The sequence below is a fragment of the Myodes glareolus genome, chromosome 4 (genome assembly GCF_982192425.1).
Source record: "Myodes glareolus chromosome 4, mMyoGla1.1, whole genome shotgun sequence".
Classification (NCBI taxonomy): domain Eukaryota; kingdom Metazoa; phylum Chordata; class Mammalia; order Rodentia; family Cricetidae; genus Myodes; species Myodes glareolus.
The window spans coordinates 36360292-36380981 of NC_142029.1; the positions used below are offsets into that span (position 1 = coordinate 36360292).

The 20690-nt window shown below is 45.6% G+C and overlaps 1 protein-coding gene across 1 annotated transcript in view; it reads right to left on the bottom strand.

The window, feature by feature from the left end:
* The window catches only part of Lrrc1 (leucine rich repeat containing 1), a 113885-nt gene that overhangs the window by 45291 nt on the left and 47904 nt on the right, over positions 1-20690 (bottom strand). The window contains exon 2 of the mRNA XM_048423470.3: positions 20222-20339. Within this exon, the coding sequence (XP_048279427.3) occupies positions 20222-20339 (118 nt within the window). The remainder of the gene's footprint in view (positions 1-20221; positions 20340-20690) is intronic.

Below are 20690 nucleotides of genomic sequence, written 5' to 3' on the forward strand. Positions count from 1 at the left end.
CCAAATCCACAGTTTACCAGCAGAGCAATGTCTGTGGCTGTGAGGGAGACTCACATCAGTGCTGAGCTCTGTCCAGAAAGCAGGCAGCCCCCCACTGTGGCACTGTTTGCTGGAGGCTGCTCACACAGACAGAGCCTTCACAACAGATAGGGGCGCTTAGACGTGATTTCAACAGACAGCCCCCGCCATTCAGGACGTCCCCTTTTAACACAGGCTGAGAGACTCTATTCCATTCCAGCCCAAAAGCAATGTGTATGCTTAGTTTATGTGTTCTTATAAGGAATAAATAGATCACCATGTCCCAGAATTATCAAGGTAGACCCTCTCTTGATGTTCATGGTACCAATCCACCACTATTTTAGGGATGCCAAGGAATGGAGTCAAGCCAGGCTATGTGGCACTGTCCTGGGCACAGGTGTCAGTTCTGGCTTCAGAGCTCAGAGCCCTTCCCTTTGTGGAAGACTGTGGGCAGCCCACTTTGTCTTTCATGGTACATTACATTTCAATGAATAAACAAATTGCTCCCTGGCACTTCTTATTCTATGTAACAAATACTGAGATGGATAGTAGCAGACCTATTTAGAGACACAGAAGCATCAAATAAATGGCCCAAGATCACTCAGTGGCATCTGGAAAAGCAGAGTTTTGGATCAGTGCCTCTTCAAGGAAGACACAAAGGTCCCACTGAAGACCTGCAGAGCCACATTTGAGCCACAGAAGACACTGAAGGATTCCAGGCAGCAGAGGGACAGACACAGAGAAACACAAATACTGTCTGCAGAAAGGGGGGCGGGGGAGGAGTGTGGGAGACAGAGGAAGCAAGAGCGAGCCCTGTTTTAAGAATGTAGAATCCTTAAAACTGGGGGGTCCGTCAGGTAAAAGAGAAAAGAACTGAGGAATGGCCAGAAGTCAAGAGCAAACAGGACCACTCAGAGCATGGTTCACACAGCAACATTAACAGGAAAGAAGGGCGTAGCTATAATCTGGTTCTGAGGAATAAGCTGTTATCTTTAAAAGCAATGTGAGGAGAAGCCAAACCACAAAGGCCGAGAGCCAAACAATGAGGAGGAAGGAGGAAAGTGTAAAACAGCAGAGGCCAACCCAGTATTCCCTGGTGGACTAAAAAAGAAAAATGGGGAGAATATGGAAAGGTTTTCTCATCATGATGCTGAATGAGTTAATATGAAAGGACTGTTGTTTAATTTCAAACAATATCCTGACTGGCAGGCTTCAATCTGTCTCTTACCAAAATGGCCACCCTATGCTGAATGCCGGATGGATGGATGGATGGATGGATGGATGGATGGATGGATGGATGGATGGATAGATAGATAGATAGATAGATAGATAGATAGATAGATAGATAGATAGATAGATAGATAGATAGATAGAAACCACAGCTACACTGCTCATAAGGCTAGCATAAATCCCATGAGCACACAATCTGAACGTAACTTTGGGCAGCATTTTCAGTCAGTCTGTGTTTTGCCTGAAGCTGGCTACATGGAGAAAGGGGTAGAATTTTTCACATATGGAGTCATGTTGGCACTAAGAGTTTCTAATATGAGATTTCCCAAATGGGGACAGCAGCTCACACAGAGCAACTTGTGCCATGGTCCTTATCAAAGACAGAAGCTGGACAGACGATGATGAAGGCAAGCTCACTTGCTTCAAGCCTTTGTGCACCTTGTGGAGCTGAGCTTTGGGCAGGTCAGTTCCCTAAGACCACATGCATCAGTGCAAACTGTACTTCTGCCACTTCTCACAGATCCAGAGAGCTGCTACATTTTCCAGACTCTGAGCAGCCCGACTGTCTTGACTTCCATACCAGTTCACTGGTCCCCAGTGCTCTAAACCTCGGGTTCCAAAGCTTTGCTGAGCTCTACCTGCAGCGTCATCCGGTCCCCAAGCCTGTGCGTCAAGTTGTCTTCAGCAGGGCGCAGGAGTCCCTGGCTGCTGCTGTTGCTGCTGCTCCATTCTGCTCTCCCCTGTGGACCTCCTGTTCACCTCTGCTTCCTATTGCTCCTTGGTCCACATCAAAAAGCCACAGAAAGAAAAGCAATCGGTAACACGAAGAAGAAATAGCATTCTGTCTGCTTGGCTCCGCCATGGCTGGCTCCCACCATTATCACACCCCCACCAAGCCCTCACTCCTACAAGTCCCCTCAGTCACCCTCCCCCGTCCTGGTGCAATGCCACCCATCTCCAGTGCAGTGCAGACAGTGCCTAGGGAAAAGAAACTTTGGACGGGCATTCTAGACCTAAGCTTGGTTCTCCAACCTTTTCTGGTTCCGAGCTACAGATGTATCTTCGTGGCCTACAGAAATAATATCTGTGTTCAAAAAAATTATGCAGACTGCATCTCCAAGTCTAAGAACCAGGAACAGACCATGCCTTCAACAAGCCTGGCAACTAGAAAGAGAGAAAGGGGCTTTTGTTTGAGGAAGGTACCAAGGTCCAGGGAAAAGTCACTCCAGGGTGTTTGGATTTTTTTAATTAAAAACTCTGAGCAGCACATGGAGGCCCTTTCTCAGAAGGCATCAAGAACACAGCCACACAGTGTGGGCAGAGGGCATGAACATACAGACTTCAGAGCCTACCTATGTGAGACAGACAGAAGAGGAACATGGGAGCGGAAGGTCTGGGGAGCAGAAGGAACGGTGCAAGAGAATTCTGTCAGCGGAGAGCGGCCTCCTGGGATGAGAACCCCAGGCCACTGGAGAGTGAAACGGTAATATCCCACGATCTGAAGCCACAATATGAGCCACTTCTGAGCAGAGAGTGGGCAATGTGTCTACTTGGCGATGCAAGGGGAAGGAGGAAGGGAGACAGGGCCATGCTGGCACCGAATATGGGTCCTTATTGTGCAGAAACCATAAATTAAGCCTCGGCCAAAGACAGAATTCAAGCACGACTCCAACAGCCGGCAGTGAAGAGAAGAAGCATGTGTAGGAGACGCTGACAGGCTGCGGTGACACGCTGAGCACTGTGACTTTGGGGACAGTCAGTACATCATATTGATTCATTTAGTATTATTTACTACTAGAATAAAACAAGGTCCTTGTGTGCCAAACAGGCTGGCTGATTAAGACAGTTTGAATGCTGTGCTGTGGGCTGCCTGACTCAATCCTGTTTAAAAATATCCGGGATTGTCAAACAAGACTAAATATGAGTGTCTCCCAGTCTCCCTTTCGCTGCCACAGCTGTTCTTCTGGTAACAAGAGAGGAAAACTAAAAGCAGAATTGCTTCAAATGTTTCCATTTCCCATATTATCCCAAGCACTCCAGACACCCTGGAGGCAGCCAGCCTCGCACATACAGCCCCAGTTCTGGACATCCATTGCAGTGTAAAGAAAGCTGACAGACGGGCTTGGGCCACACCTGGCTCAGGAAGGAAGACAAGACAGACAAGCACCCTTCATAAATGTTATTTTGAGTAAGTCTTGTACAAGTTGTGTTAAAAGTCCTTGCTAGGTGTGGTGGCACACCCCTATAGTCTCAGCACTGGAGAGATTGGGACAGGAAACTCAGAACTCAGAGCCCAAGATTAGCACTGGCCACATGGTGCATTCAAAGCCAGTTAGGATACACAGTATCCTGCCTCAAAGAGTTCCAACTAAGAATTCCAGTAACAACTATTAAAATAATTGTTACAGCTCAGCTTTTTCTTTCCCACAGAGTAAGCTTAAAAATGTCTGGAGGTACAAGGTTGTTTCATAAAGACAATATTAAATACTAGGTTTCACACAAAGTAACAGAAAGAAATACAGCCACTTGGCATTTCTTCTACTTCTTTCTGAAACCAGTTATGTTTAAATATACATTCATAAGTAATTTTAATTAAGTTATTTATACTTCAAGAAAGTATCACTGAATATCAAAAATGAAAGTTTTATTCATCAGAATCTTCACTTTTTATCATCTAAAATTACAGCTTTTTGAAAATATTCTGATTTAATATGGCTAAATATAGTCATTGATACTAATATATCAAATTCTCTAAAAAATTCTAATGAATATATAGCTTGATCCAGAAAGTCTAACTCTACACCCCTACCCCAGCTTCATCATTAGACCACAAAAACATTCCCTCCTCTGACCACACCCCTGCAGTAGCCCACTCTCCACACCCCTGTAGTGCCCACTCCTCTGGCTAGTCTCAGGGCCTCCTAAGCCATGTTTGCCTGCCACCCCACTATGTGCAGTCAGCTGAGACTCAGTCACAGCCTAAGGAGTGAGTCAGCCTTAGGATAAGACACACAGCAGGTAACAGTGCGGGGCCAGGGTGAACACAGCTCTGTATATGTGCACAGAGCAGCCATGAATCCCAGACAGACCAGTCAGAACAATGACTCTCAACTAGTTCACTGGGCTTGTCCTAAGCACGCCCCTGATGCAGTACTATAATCACTGAGTACTATAATCGCAGCACGGGGTTTTCGGTCTTCAGACACAGACTAAACACCCGGTGAACAGCTCCAACTACAGAGTAAGACCCTACAGAGGGAGGGAAGGAGATGAAATGGGAGAGGGGGTAGGTCTCATGGATACCTCTTAAAAATACTGGGGCACCTGGAAATAAATGAGGGTCTTACAGACACCTCTTAAAAATGTTGGGGCATTCACCTTTAGTGGTCCTCAGGCCTGGCATACCAGAATCTCTGGGGCCACTGTCACCCAAGAATTCAAAAAGGCAGCCTATTGTAGACCTGGGCACAGCCTCAAACAAGCAAACAAACAAAACAAACCCACCTCACTTGAACCCATGACACAGTCAGACTCAGATCACACTGTCTGAGGAGGAGGGCACTTTTGCACGGCGCCTCGCAGTGACTCACTCCCATGCACAGTTTTACCGCACAGCAAAGGGATTTCCTCCTACCCTGATAGATTCAGCTCCAAAAATCTCTGCCGAAGACTTGGCTGGACTGCCTGGGATGGAAGTAAGACCAAAGTGGCCAAGAAAGCTGTCCTGGAGGGGGTTGGGGTGAGACCAGGAATGGTGGACAGAGACACAAGATACTGTTGCGGGGGACAGCGGTGGGGGGGATCTGTGTGGATCTCATGCAACCTCTTCTTTCTCGGAGGCATCAGATGCCTTGGAGCTGCAGTTGCATGCAGGTGATTGTGAGCTGCCCAACAAGGGCGCTGAGAATGGAGTTCAGGTCCTCTGCAAGAGCAGCCCATTCTTAACCATGGAGCTCTCTCTCCAACCCCAAGGCTTATTTTTTTTTATAAAGCTCTCTACCTCCAATACAAACTGACTTTTTTTTTTCTAAAGTCACCCTTAAAAGATAAGGAAGAAAACGGAGTACAAAAAAAAACCACTCAAAAGAAATTGAAAACATATTTACACTACTCAAAGGAATACTGTAAAAAGCTTTCAAATTGCAAGCTGTCAACTGACAGATGAAAAGCTATTCATAAGGGTGTTTAACTTCCTCAAAAGATACAACAGAACGCACCCACTGAAACTGGCACTGGCACTGTCTCTTCAAGCATCTATCACATGACTCTCTCTCTCTCTCAGCACTAGATGGATGTTATGAAATACACTTTGTAAAACTCATGCTTTCTCTGTAATTTACAAAAAATTCAAGACTAAGAATCAGAACAAAGCATGTAGTGAATGTCAGCTAAATCACACCCTGGAGATGCTGTATTACTGCAGGTTGGATCAGCTTCCAGGCCTGAAGACAATCCTCACAGGTACCACCATGCAAAACCCTGCTGAAAGGAGGTGGGGGGGAGAAGGTGAAATGCTTGCTTTTGCTGAACGGTAATCAAATCACTGTAACAGACATTTGATTTCTGAACTGGGAAAAAATAATATTCTGCATAAACTGGCCATCTCTTATCTGAAATGCCTGAAACCAATAGTATTTCAGATTTTGAAATTTATTTTTTCATTTGGGGACATCAGCTGCCAGATGAGTTAGTTTCTGCTGCTGTAATGAGACACTATGACCAAAAGCAGCTGGGGAAAGGGAGGGCTCGTGTCGTCTTAGTTTATGAAGGAAGTCATCTCAGTTCATATCTTGAAGGGAAGGCAAGGTAGGAACATGGAGGTAGTAAATAAAGCAGAAGCCATGGAGTGCCGCTTTCGTGACTTAATCCTCATGGCTTGCACAGCATGCTTTGTGTTTTGTTTTGTTTTGTGTACAGTCCTCAGGACTACCTGCCCAGGGGTGGTACCGCCCACACTGAACTAGGCCCTCCCACTTCAACTACCAATCAAGAAGATGTCCTACAGGTTTGTCCACAGGCTAGTCTGATGGAAGGAGTTGTTCAGCCAAGGTTCCCTCTCCTCGAAGGACTCCAGCTTGTGTCGCGTTAACATAAAATTAGCCAGCACAGCAGTTGAAAGCCCCAAAATTCATTTGGGCAGTCAATGTTTCAGATTTTGGAGTATTTCAAATTTCAGATTTTCAAATTAGGAATGCTTAATCTATCCATGTAAATATGTAAACTACTGCAGATTTAGATGAAGACCAGAAAGGTCAACTTTAGCATCCTTTTGGCCTACTTAGCATCTGGACTCAATCAAGAACTGTCCAGGTTCTGGTGACTGACTCCCAGTTTAAATTTAACATTCACAAATTTTAAATACAAACTTTGGTATCTGGCGTCAGAAATTCTGACTTGGCTAAGATGAAAATATGGAATTTTAACAAGGATTCTACGTAGGTGGTCTCAGGCACATCTGCAGAAACAACTGCTCCGAGTGAAGGAAGACAGACCACAACCCAAAGTTAAATTTCTAGAAAGAATCCTAGCTGCCATCACCACCCTCGGAAACAGTGTTCTCTCTGGTCTGACGACACTGGGGACTTCTGAGCCACTGCCCTTGGGAGTGCTTTTCTCAGTCTACCCTTTCAAACCTACAAGCACAACTCTGCCAAGGCGGCTTGCACATCTCTGAGTACACACAACATGGTGTCCACTCAGGACTCTTCCTCTGCCACACTGTGACCACACACAGTGCCTGACATGTGGAGCTCCAGTGACTTTCTGGGCTCTCTACGCCTAATGTAGACATCACAGCGCCCTTTACAATGACTTAGAATATTCTTTAAATACCAGAGATGTGTGATCATCCAGCTTAAACTGTTCTCTACCACTTGCTTACCAGTTTCTGAGCAGATGAACCCTTTCTATAATGCATCTAGCATAGGCTATATCAAAAGTCTATAGGTCTTCCCTTATTTCCTGGCACCATACATGAATATAATAAGCAGGCCTACAGTATAAAAACCAACACCCGTGATGCTCTAATTCTCTCTAGAAATACAGTGGAAGGGGTAAAGACAATGGCACAAAGGGCAAAGCCCAAGGATTACCCACACCCCCTTTGCCTGTTAGTTCCTCTGTCCAGACTGGGAGCTGACATTTATGCTGGGTCATATGGCAGCAGGTAAGAAGGCGCCAGATTTGCCCACCAGCATCTTAGCAGTCAAGAGAGTTGCAAATGAGCCAAATAAAGCCAGGCTGTGGTGCGCGCAAGCACCCGTAAGCCACAGCTATTTGGAAGACTTGGAAAAGAGAACCTCTTGAAGAGTCAAGCCCGGCTTGAGCAATACTAGAAGAATTAGTGTCTCCAGAAGAAAATAATAAGTAAAATTAACCAACAGAGTGGGATACCCAACAGACAACCTCAGCCACAATGGAGGAAGCTTCCTCCACTGGCACTTTATAATAACCACACTGCTTCCCCAGATGAAATAAACCTGCAAGCACTCTATAATGAATGCAATTAAAAGGCTCAGAAGGGAACACCTGCCTGGGACCCTCGAGCCCTACCACAGAATGACAGGCCTAAAATGACTATAACTCACCTGGGTCTCATCCACAGCCAAGGTTTAGGCTCAAGACAACACTGGCTGGCTGGTTACACACACTTTCCCTCCTGGACCCACCTCGCTGCAGCAACAGCCATGCATTCACAACTCTCACACATGCAGAATACAAGCAGGGTGTTAGGAAATTCCTCCCTCAACTAAATCAGCAGCAGCTGTCCAAGACACACCCCACTGTCTGCACCCCCACCCCTCAGCACAGCAAACAGTAATCACTGCTGTTTCCTCTAAGAAATGGAGATTGCTAATGGATCTCAAGTTTTCCTCTGATCTCTCAAAACGGTGAAAAAGTACTGCGGCATTCTGCGTCGTAACTGCTTCCTTTGGCTGTCGCAGGTGACCTCCCAAGTACCAAACACAATGGAAAGTTCAGGGCGCAATTTCTGGTCATTCCCTCCCACGTTATCCTCGGCCCTGCCTGGAGTGCCAGGTAGCTCCTGGAGCTTCCATTTCTTTACTTCTTCCTGCCTGGTTTGCTTTCTGGGCTGTTTTTCAGCAGACCTTTAAAGATGGAGCAACCCAGGGTTCTGTCCTTCCACAGGCTGTGCAGGACAGATTCATCTGTGACAACAGCCTAACCTGCAAGTGTTGGCTGCATGGCCCCACTGCATCCTGGTGGGAACAACTGCTCTGTCTTTCCTGTCTGACCCTTCCTATACTGGCAGTCAGCAATGCTGGCCAGTCCTCCGCTGAGATCCTACCAGAGCTCACAATGGCCCCCCTCCCTTTTCTTTCTCTTTGACAGGAATGTTCTTTGCACTCTTCTGCCCTCCCATCACCTGCAGCTCCTCCCCAGAGTGGTTTCATCCATACTGAAGCTTAAGACCTCAATAAAGTTGGATGATTCTCAGCCCTTCATCTCTTCCCAACAATGTCCTTTAAATCTCAGATCCTCACATCTAGCTACCGTGGAACATCTCCGCTGACAAAGACGGCTCACCCTCACATGCCAACAATAAGATTCACCCTTCACTGTCTCCCATTTCTCAGGGCAATAAGTAGGAGACTATCTCAGGTATCAGCGGTCATTGGCCACTAACTTCCCTCAGGGCTGGTCCACTTGGGATCCCCCACAGATGCTTACCCTCTTGCTTCCAAGCTGCCCTTAAAGAACTTAGAGTCTCCTGCTAGGTCCAGGGAGACACACACAACCCTCCTCTGCCGCACCTCCTTCATGGCTACCAACAGCTTTCAGGAAGATGCCCGTTGGCTTCAGTCTTTCAGATCCTGCTACCATCTCCTTCTCTGGTATAATCTTTCACTGGCTCCAATAATATAGCTTATTTTCCCCAAATATTCACACTATCTCTAACCTTCTAATACAGATCTAATCGCTGTTTCGTGCGCACAGATAGGAATACTCCTTCGTCACCATCAACTAGCTGTTCCCCAGAGCCTAGCTGCCATCATTCCTGGGAAGCTGGCCCGCCTGTTTGAATAATCAGATTTGGTTGTTGTCTTCACCCAGCACTCCGCAGCTTGACTACTGGAAGGTGTGGTCCTTAACACTTTGCAACATCATTGCAAGGAGGTTGAAAACCAAGTCAAATACTTCAAGACATCAATTATTAGTGTGCATGCCCTTTAAACAGGCACTCTACAAACAATACACGGTATGCAAATAGAGAACCAGTTGCTTCACAGCCCTTTAGAAGGTCCGTTCCTGCCACAGGTTCCCATGTGCCTCTGTGACTTCAGGCTTGTGGAGTGAATGTGGCTCCCTGATGGGTTTCAGCAAGGGTCGGACCTGAGACCAATAGACTAAGCTGCTCCCTCACCTCTTCCCACTGGTCTGGTTGGCTTTGACTTCATGCTCTTCTGGAAAGTACCCTCTCTTATGTGTCAGCCACACCACACCAGCCTTACCTTTGACATCTAGAGCGTTCCTGTGACATTGGAGTTGCAGGTCTGTTCCTATTTCCTCCAGAAAGATAAAAATGGTCGACTTAACCCTGATTAATCTCTGTTAAGTACCAATGACAGCACCAGGAATGCCCCCAATCTATAGTAAGTACATAAAAGCAATATAGAAGTTTCTACTGATGAAGGATGCCTATTTTTGTGAAACAAGTAATAAAACGGAAAATACCAAAAATAGTGATAATTACTTCTGGGTAAGAGGATGTAAGTTTTTATACCAAGGAAACAGAATCATAATTTTAGAACTGGAACACCTGGGGCAGTTCTACTCCTAAGTCGCACACAACTCAGGATGGCGTTTAACCTGAGCTTAGCCGCAGCAGCTGGCTGCAGCATCTGCAGAGGGAAGAGGCAAGCTGGTGCCAGGGCTTAAGAACTGAAGGAGAAAACGCTTATCAGGGACTCCACCTCATGCTGGCACACAGTCAATGCCAGTACATCTGTCGACAAGGACGACGGACACAGTTCTCTTTCTGTTCACAGAACTGGGTCTTTACGTCTATTGCTATTCTCCTTAATAGCCTAGAAGTCTGAAACTGAAACAATGGTAATCCTCACAGTTCGCTGCTGTGACCTTCTCGGGCTTCTCTTGTTCCTTTCAGGGCAAGAAGAAAGGATCCTGTGGGACTGTTTCTCTGAGTCACAAAGAAAGCTTCAGCGAGGAAAAGTCAGAGCAGAGCTTGGCACAGACACCACTGATGAGATGAACTGTGTCAACAAGCTCAGAGACCCCAAAAAACTTCATGAAACCAACTGACCACTCTGAGTACCGAGGTCCTCCTGACCGCCTGCGACCACCCTCCTCAGTATCTACATGAGAAATCTCAACTTCCCTAACAGTGCTCAGTGAACGGACACACCCTTGGGAAAGAGCATGGGACGAGCTGGTCAGCAGCAACCAGAGCTGCACCAAGTCAAAGGGGAAAGCCACACCTGCTTCCAAGGGACAGTCACTGCTGTCTAACCTCTTTGTTTTTTCCTTTAAAGGCACAAACTGTGTAGGTTCTGACTTCTCTTCTTGGCTCTTTACTCGTAAAAATAGAGCCATGTCTTGCCAAGAGGATACAACATCAACTCAGAAGTATTATGTCATCTTCCCTCCCTGGATGACAGCCGATGACTGGCCAGAAGGTAGTCACAAACAACACGCTGTCACCTAGTATTGGTGTCCCCAGACGCATCCTAATAGCCAATGTGACTGAACATAGTGGAGCCTTTGGGAAGCGAACAAGTTGAGAACAGCGTTCATTCCCTTATAAAAGAGGCTGCAGCCAGTTCCTGGTCCCTTGCCAACAAAGGACACAGCATCAAGATGCCATCCTCAAATCAGACAGCAGCACATCCCCATCAGATACCATACGTACATGGATCCTGAACTTCCCAGCCTTTGAATTACCAACATCAAACTCCAGCTGTTGGTAAATTACTCAGTCTAAGGCAATGTTACAGACATGTGAACAAACTGAGAAACGACCTTCCGGATAACCTCTTCCTGCCTCTGAGTTGATCAGTATAATGACAAGCTTGCTTCTCTTAAAAAAAAAAAAAGGAATGAACTATTAATCTTGGCTTTATTATCTTCAATATTCTCAAAATACAGTGATGAGCCCCACCCTCCCATGGTGCCTTATTTCAGTTCCACCAGTAATGACTGATGTGAGGCACCTCACAACATCTTCAACCCTCAGTTTCCTTACCCATCCTGAGACAACGGTTCCCACCAATCACAGGACTGACGCAGGACAGTGCAGCTCACTGGCCACACCTCCTTCAGCTACATCTCTGCTGGGTCCTCTCCCTACGCTCTGACCCTGGGTCCCAAGTCCGATTTTCTGGTTCAAAAGGAAAGAGCGCAGGATTAAGTGCAGCTCTACCACGCCAGTCCTGCACACCGGGAGCTGCTCTCCGTGCTGCACGCAGCCTCGCCACGAATCTAAATGGCTAAAGTCTTCACTCTACAGATGGAGCAAACTAGGACTTGGCAAGGTCAAAACCATCTGTCAAGTAGCAATGTGGCTCAAAAATCCCTTAACAGCCTTGGGTGGCCCTGAAGCAAGTGCTTTGAGGATGTCCCCAAAGTAAAACTCCAAGTTTTAAACTCTATTTTAAAATAAGTTTCAGGGGGCTGGAGAGATGGCTCAGGGGTTAAGAGTACTGACTGCTCCTCCAGAGGACCTGGGTTCAATTCCCAGCACCCACATGGCAGCTCACAACTGTCTGAAGATCCAGTTGCAGGAGATCTGACACCTTCACACCAATGCCACAAAAATAAAGTTAAATAAACCATAAAAATATTTTTAAAAAAGTTTCAAATTTCAAGTTTGAAATCACACACATTAGCATAGGTCTTATGCTGTCTACTGACTATTCTGTGGCCACCAATGATCTTGACCTGTTCCTGGGTGTATGTATTTTCTGCAGGTGTGGGAAAGAACACATCCATGCTCTGTTTTGGGAGGCATTTCCTACAGGCATGGGGCTCACTGCTGGAAGGCAGTAACATTACTGCAGGATCATGGAGATGTGACTGTTTGCATGAGTGTTTACTGGGTGTGATTAAGTTTATGAATTAGGCTGACTGCAGCACAGTGTGCCAAATCAAACATTTCTAGGTGTGTGCGTGAGGATGTTTCCAGGTGACATAAACACTGAAAACATGAAAAACACGTGATGACGCCAACGACACTCCCCAACTCACAATCAGACAAGAATTTCGTCACTGCTTTTCCTGAAATCCAGTTTCCTGAGGGAACAGACCACGGACTTCTCAGTGTTCCATGACTGCAGGAGCTGATCCATACACACTTCCCTCTCCCCCGCTCTTATCGGGGTTCTTTCTCTGGCACAAAATGGTCCTATGTCAACATCTGTTAAACACCAGGCTTAGCCAGTGGCCATGCTCTCCTCTTTCGGTTCTAGCCATCGGCCTCTTCCCAGCTCCTTTCAGCCAAACATAAGGATCTTGAAGACTAAGGAGACGCCGAGATCTCAGAAGCTATGTGCAGCAGAAGCCCTCACCACCTACCTTACTGTCCTTCTCACACTACACTGTAAATTCAGCAATAACAAAGTGGCCCTTGGTGTTATTGAAACACCAAGCCGTTTTAAGTAATAGTCTACACTGACGATTGAGAGCTTGTTACTTAGCACAGCACAGCTCCTTGTCACACAGAAACCAATTATCTGTGTTCGTTTATCTCTTATTTCATACGATTCCCATGCCAGTGTGAATATTAAAATTGTCAGTGGGTAATACAGCAGTCATTTGTATGTAGTTTTTTATCTGTAATACCTGTGGATTTTCCTCTTTAAGTGACAGACGACCTTAACGTAAAATCTTACACTTAGTAAATCTTCAACAGGGAAAAAAACAATTAAAGAGGTAAAGAGATAAACCCATCAGGAAAGTCCTTGTCACACAAGCATGAAGCTGTGCATTCCAATCCCAGCATACAGGCTGCAAAAGGAAAGCCAGGTGCGGAAAGGTACCCTTTTACAGTCCTAGCGCCAGGGAAGCAGAGCCAAGAAAATCTCTGGGGTTCGCTATCCACTCAGTATAGCTTAATTAGTGAGCACCAGATCAGTGAGAGACCAACCTCAGGAAACTAGGTGAAGCACAGCTGACAGAGAGCCGCCATCAACCTGTCTCACACACACGCACACACACACAACCTACACACACGTAAACACACACACACACACACACACACACACACAAACAAGAACTACAGTTAACTAAAAGGAGTTTTTAATGCACTGTGGTCTATGGCTGCTTGGTTTTTCAGAAGGAATCTGTCATCACTTTCAATACTGGCTTTGAGCAATATGTTAACTGTACCAAAGGCTTATCGAGGACTCACACCAGTAACTAAAAATCAAACCATCGCCACACATACCCACCAAGTCAGTTCTTAGGAATGCTTCTCAGTCCCAGACTTTCTCTGTAAGATCCTTTGTCCCTTTCCTAGAGCTGTCCTTTCTAGGTGACATGCTGTGCAATTGTGAGGGTGCGTGGCTTAGACCATCCAGCATGCAACTGCGTCTCCCCCTCCGCTCAGTGCCGCTTGCCTCAAGCCAGAGTGACATGACAACCCGGATGACCACAAAATCAAAGTGACGCAAGCAGTGTGGGCCCCGGCCCCAGCTACTCTCAGGGCTGTGAGCAGTAGTGCAGACACTCACAACAATCCCCTGGATGCTATCAGAAGCCCTCCACCCAATGTGATTTAATTCCAAGAGAAAGCACTGTGGTTACTTTTGCTTTCTGCAGCAGCCTGCTGGATATGAATCCATCATTTTGGGGGGGGGGGGGGCGGGGAGGTCAATGAGCAAGAGCAACAACTTAGCATGTAAAGACTGAGGAACACGCGTGGGGAAATAAAATGCCACTGAAAAATGGAAAAAGCCTCTAAAGAACTTGTAACTAAACAAAGACTTTGTCCTAAAATATATATACTCAGAGGTGTTGTTTTCAGTTATTATGAACTTGCTAATTTAAAAAAAGACAAAGAGAATGCTATATAAATACACTATTTTCAGTACAGTTTTGCTGATAATGGGACAGGAGCCACATTAGGAGAGGTCTACTTTTCTATTTCTATGTTCTGGTACAGCATGGGCAAATTAGGTACCCTAGGGAGATCCTTCTAGACAGGGGAAAAAAAAAAAAGACTGAGGAATGGCAAGAAACATCAAGAAAAAAGTATAAATATGCTCATCAAAAGGGACTTGTGATTTAACCTCTAAGGCATCTTTCCAACCCTGAAATATGATTTTTCTAATTACAGAAGCCTAAATCCTTTCTGCCTTCACTTAGAAATGATCACTATAAACTGAAACTAAGACTGCGGGGGTCTGAACGAGAATGGCCCCCACAGACTGATATTTGAATGTCAGGCTCTCAGTTGGTAGACTATTTAGGAAGGATGGAGGTGTCTGTTGCCTTGCTGGAGGAGGTGTGCCACTGAGAGTGGGCTCTGAGGTTTCAAAACCCATAGCAGGCCCAACCAGCTGCCTGTGGATCAGGATGCAAGCTCTCAGCTACTACTCCAGCACCATGGCTACCTGCCTCCCCACCAAGATGTCATGGACTCACCCTCTGAAACTAAGCAAGTCCCCAGTTAAATGCTTTCTTTTATAAGTTGTCTTGGTTATGGTGTCTCTTTACAGTAACAGAATACAACTAAGTATGTAGTACTTTTGCATTTAGCGAGTCGAAGGCAACCCTATTTTTTCCGTATTAACTCACGAGAAGGTACAAACTAGAAAGAAAGGGGTCAAGTGAGGAAGCTGAAATACTTGAAAAGCAAGGGACAAGCTCTACGCTGAGAGCCATTTAGCTGCCCTGCATCAGCCAAATGAGTTCAGCACTGTGCTTCCTTTTGCTGATGTCTTTCAGGGTTAATGATGACAGAGACAAGGAAACTCTCCAGGTCCAGCCACTGTGCAATGTGCTAAGCAGAGTATTCATCCAGAGCCCGAGGCAGGCAGCCAGAGAAACGAGAACTTCATTATGGCGTGTCTGAAGAATCCGTAAAAGCAGACCCATGCAGCGTTTCTGGTGAGGATGTAGTTAATCACCAAGAAACCAAGTGCAAGAACCGTGCAAATAAGGAGGAGGACATACAGACTCTAGATTTGTGCTGCCAGAAAAGCCTCTCCCCAAGGCAGACTCAGAAGCAAACACAGCCACTTCAGCAGGTTTCAAGCCTGGTTATGCTACACTAAAGGAGCCAACGCTGCAGACCACGGACAGTGTTCAGCGTCCCCGGCTTGGACAGAAGAACCTCCTCCCTACGCATTAAACCAAGTCAAAGCTCAGTGAGAGGATGGGCTCTGCGCTCCCTGCGGGGCACCCATGGCACATACACTGGAAAGACCCTACACCTAAGTTCCTGGTAGCTCCTGTTTGCTGGTCAGCCAGTCACAAGTCAGGATTTTTCTTATGAGCAAAATAAGCCTCAGCCTACTTTGGCTCAGTGTGCTAATACTAACCAGCACCCCTCCACCCAGCCATCCCCACCCCATCTTCATAACTGTAATACTCCCATATTCTTTATTACTCTTTTAAATTGCCCTTTTAATCTCAATATTTATTTTTCAAAACAGCGAAGTGTTGTTGATTTGTAAATCACTAGTACAAAGCTACTTTCAACATCAGAAATGCATATTGTACGTAATGTTATAAGATCTCCTAAACAGTGGCACATGGATAAAACTGGAAAATGGATCATGTTCCCACCATGATTCAACGTTAAGTGTTACACACCAACAATGGCCTCTACTAGTGCCAGTGGTCTAGGTCTTATACTTTGGGAAAAACTAAACTAAAAGGGAAATGACAAGGTTCAAGGACTTAACTCAAATTACACTATCAACTATAAAACTCAATCTATTAACACTGGGGCCGAAAAATGATACATTAGGAAAGTCTGCCATGGATCCTTGGGTAGCAGTTCATGTTATGGGTCAGTATCTTTCCTTATATGAGAGGCCATTTCCCTAGGATAGCTATGAAAAGTTGGACACGAGAAACAGACATAGAGTTCCAGCATCGAGCTAAAGGCACTGCACCACAGAAAACGCCTCATACTTCAACTGGACGTCTGTCCAGTTCTATATATGATTTTAACACCACATCCAGATATCAATTCCATGTACTCTATTCCAGTCATCCTTTAATCTACGTTCAAGAAAAACACAAAGTATCTTTTTCTCTCAATATATTTTGGTTCCTGCATGTTTAACATGAAACTTGGTGCTCATTTGTATCACACAAGAAGTAGGGCCTCATTCCACCCTTTCACAGGACACAGCCCAGCAGAGCTAAGAGCCAATCCAAAGCTAATCCGACACTGATGACAGACCCAGCACTCTGGCCCAAGGTCCCCAGCAAGAAATTCTGAAGCAGCCTCGATTCCATACCCCACCCAAACAAACAAGCAAGCCCTCACCCCTAGAATACCCACAAGAGCTGCCCTTGCCTTGTGAGCTCACTCTTCACTACAAGCCCATATCTCCCTTGACTTTGTGCCTGAAATATCAGAAAACAAAGACACAAAAGGTTTGGAGGTCCAGACAGTTCTCCTTGGCCCAGGAAACAGTCCTTTGAAAAATCCGATTTATAGACTTCCTTGAAGAGAAACACAAAACTCTCTTATCTTTCATGTAAGCAAGGAAAGAGAATCCAAATAAACGTGAGCTTAAGTCAGCTCTAGTATACTGTCCTGAGCCAGGAACATCCTGGATATTCCCACATTACACACAGAGATGCAGGGTTGTCTGTGGCAGAGAGAAATTAGGCTCATAATAACATGGAACTTCTGAACGATGTCTGCAGCAAGTCTGAGTGGTAACTTCGAAAATCTGCTACTGTCTCATGGACTGGCAGGATTCGCAGCTCCTGGGAACCAAGGCCCAACCTCAAGGTCAACTCCAGACCCACCACTTCAGAACATTCAACTTAATAAACCTTTCAGGTAACTGCTGCATGTTCAGATTCAACACAGAGTAATCCAGTGGCTGTATCAACACCTTGCCTTCCTCCTCCATGGTCAAAGCACTGATTTTTAGAAACACAGGAACTGAAGAGGCCATTGAAAGCCTGATCAAGAAGCAGCCAGCCCTGGTTTAGGCTCTTGGACAAGCCAAAGGCTGCGCAGGGAACTCACACAATCAGCTTCTGTCTGCAGCAGGCAGCTCCAATTAGTGCAACAGAGAAGCAGAGACTAGACAGGCCTCAGACAACGGCCCCAGATCTCACAATGCTTCAAGTGTACAAAGTAGGCTCTCACATTGCCTCTCAAGCTGGAGGCTTTGTGACTTTTATTTATATACTCAGTTGCCGTGGAAATTTATATTGATGTGGTTCTATCTGCCAAAAGTTAATAGTAAATAGAAGGAAAAGGAAGCACACTGAGATCTGCCCATCTGGAAGTGGCCTAAAACCCTGTTCCAGTTGGTCATAAAAGCAGGGGCCTTGTTTTGATGTGTCACTCTGGCAAGCTTGTATAACCTTAAATCCCTGAATCCACCCACGCTCCATACTGCATTCTCCATGCTTGGATGGTGGTTCATTCCCCCATCCCATTTTTCTGTCCTCCCTCACTCCCCCCAACATACCACATTCTCTAGCAGGTTACTTATGAAGGCAAGACTCTTCCAGGACAGTTTAAGGCCCTCGGCATTTCTCAAACAGTCTCAGGGAACATGAAAAAACTGCTGGGTCCTTCACAAGGTCCCAACACTAGCAGAGGGAAAGGCTAGCAATGAGAAATTACAAAAGTTCAAAGTGAGCATCCTCAGGACAGGAAACGTTACACCCTGACATGGGCTTCAGACATGCTTAACTTCGTTTGTCAACATGTCGAAGGTTGAAAATGAACACATGGAAGAAGCATGTAGCTCTCTGCTCTCCTGAGAACTGGTGAGCTTGGAAGCAACAGGTACTACCAAACCCCAGGGATCCCCATCACGGGAAACACAAAACTAACCACTGTCCTCTTTCATCAAGTACTTCTGGGCCCCTTTTTAATTTCTCCTTCCTAATTCCAATTTCAAAAATTGCTTTTTATTTCCTTGGAATTTGTGGTTGAGGTTTCATTTCACACAGTCTCTGCTTCTCTGCAGAATTAGTAGGCAGCTTTATAACGTTTTTGTTTTTTTTTTAAATAACTCAAAGTTACTACTATGACATGTCATTTCCATCATGTATGTCACGGTACGGTCTTATAGGCACCTTCCTAGAAGCGCTTCTGGCCAGGCCAGGTCCAATCCCATCTCCAATGTGTTGAGAGAGAGAGAGAGAGAGAGAGAGAGAGAGAGAGCGAGAGAGAGCGCGAGCGCCTCTGCTCTCCTCTCCCAGGGCAGTCATTCTGTAGCTTCTGTCTGATGGCTGACATAAGGTAAGCTGCGGGAAGCCCTCCCCCCTGAGCTAGGAGCCGCGGATAAATGGATACTACATCAGGAACAGAGGCAGGGAGAGATACACAGGTACAAACCCTAACAGGCGGACGATGGATGGGGGGACGGGAGCACAAGCTAGTCCAGGGGAGAGGACTAAAGAAGCAGTGAGACTGAGGCTATGAACCCCAATCTACTGTAGCTACTGGAATGTCAGTTCTGCTCCCAGCCTTCCATGAAATCCGCTTTACCTGAGCTACCTTTTGTTCTGTAATGCACAAGCCAGTAGTCTGAAAAACCCACCACCCAGTGCCTTCAAAGTAAGAACTGACTTTCATGAATAATAAAAGACACTACATCAATGAAGCCCGAATCCTCCCAAAGACAACTCCCAACAATGGGATCGAGCAGGTGCGAGCAAAGGAGGGAGGGATCATTTGCTTCACTACTGTGACAAAGATCCACTTACAGATTCGGTGCCCGGGCCTGTGGTGTCTGTGGGAGACAAGAGACTGAACAACAATTTACATTTTTCAAAAAAAACAAAAGGTGTGTAATGCAAGAGAAACGGAGCAATTGTCCTCTATATCACTAATTCCGACGACTCTGGGGCCCAGCCTGGGAAGACTGACTCCTGTCTCCAGGAGCAGCCACCTCACCACGCTGCAGTAACAGCCGCACTGGTGCTGGACGGGGCTCCAACAGGACTCCATTTGTGTTTGCATCTCCCTTGTTCATGTTTAATAAAGGGAAAAGGCAGACTAGTAAGGCCTGAAATTCAAGATAAACTCACAAATAAGTCGCATAAAAGCAAGAGGACAGAACCATCAGAAGCCTAATTAAGATAACAGAAGACAGCTCACAGCATGCCAGCAGGCTGGGGTGGAGTGTACTCAGCTATAGTCAGGAGAATTAACCTTTGTCTGGGGCATGACTTCTCTACACCAGTGTCCAAACAAGTATTCACGGCCAGTTCTCCATGCCAGGCTCAGGAAAATGAGTGAGGGCTGGTCATGGTCACCTACAGCCCTAGAACTTGGGAGGCAGAGGCAAAAGGACTGCCACAACGTCAAGGCCAGCTGGGCCACACGGTGAGTACCAGGCCAGACAGAGTTACAAAGCGAGACCTTGTCTCACAAAACCACACCAAACCCAACCAAACTGAGCAAGTTAAGTCACGGCGGTCTCCAGCCAAGAGAGGTGAAGACAAAAGCCACTTTTTTAAAAGCTACAAAAACAGTGTTGGCAAATATTTGAAGTTAACCAAACTATTTAAAGCCAAGCATAGTGAGTCAGGCCTGGGATCCCAGTACCTGGAGGAGGTGAAGTTGGAAGTTTCCAAATTCAACAGCAGCCTGAACTACGAAGTAAGATGTCTCAAAAACATAAACTTTAAATCTCATTAATTTCCACGCAAAAAATGCACATGGCTTTTCCATAACCAGAAAAAGCATCTCCAATAACCTTTATACACTCACTTTTATGAATCATGTCCCCAGCATCAAAAAAGACAAAAGGACATTCCAAGTAGGATGTCTTCTTACCATTTCGAGACACATCGAGCTCCACCAGCTGCATGAAGTTTGCTATTTCTGGAGGAAGCCGCTGAATTTCATTATCACTGAGTCCAAGCTTCCGTAATTTGACTAGCTGGAAAAATTGCTGAAAGAGAAAATGGTGTAACCTAAGTTTCATATACATTTGCACGACTCTTTGAGCTAATAGAACATTTTGGTTTGTCTTTTAGAACTAATGAAGACTGTACCGATGTCAGTTTCTTAATTTGAGCAGTAAACTGATCGTATGAAGACATCATTGGCATACTGTGTACAAAGTGCCTCTCGAGACATCTAATACTTGCAAATTTCTGTCCATCTACAAGTATTTAAAAATAAAAATATTTTAAAAAATGAATGAACAACTTCATGAGATATGTCACATATTTGTCAATATATTAAAACTGTGATATTAAATAGACATGTAAAAACCTAAGAATAATATATTTTAGAAGAA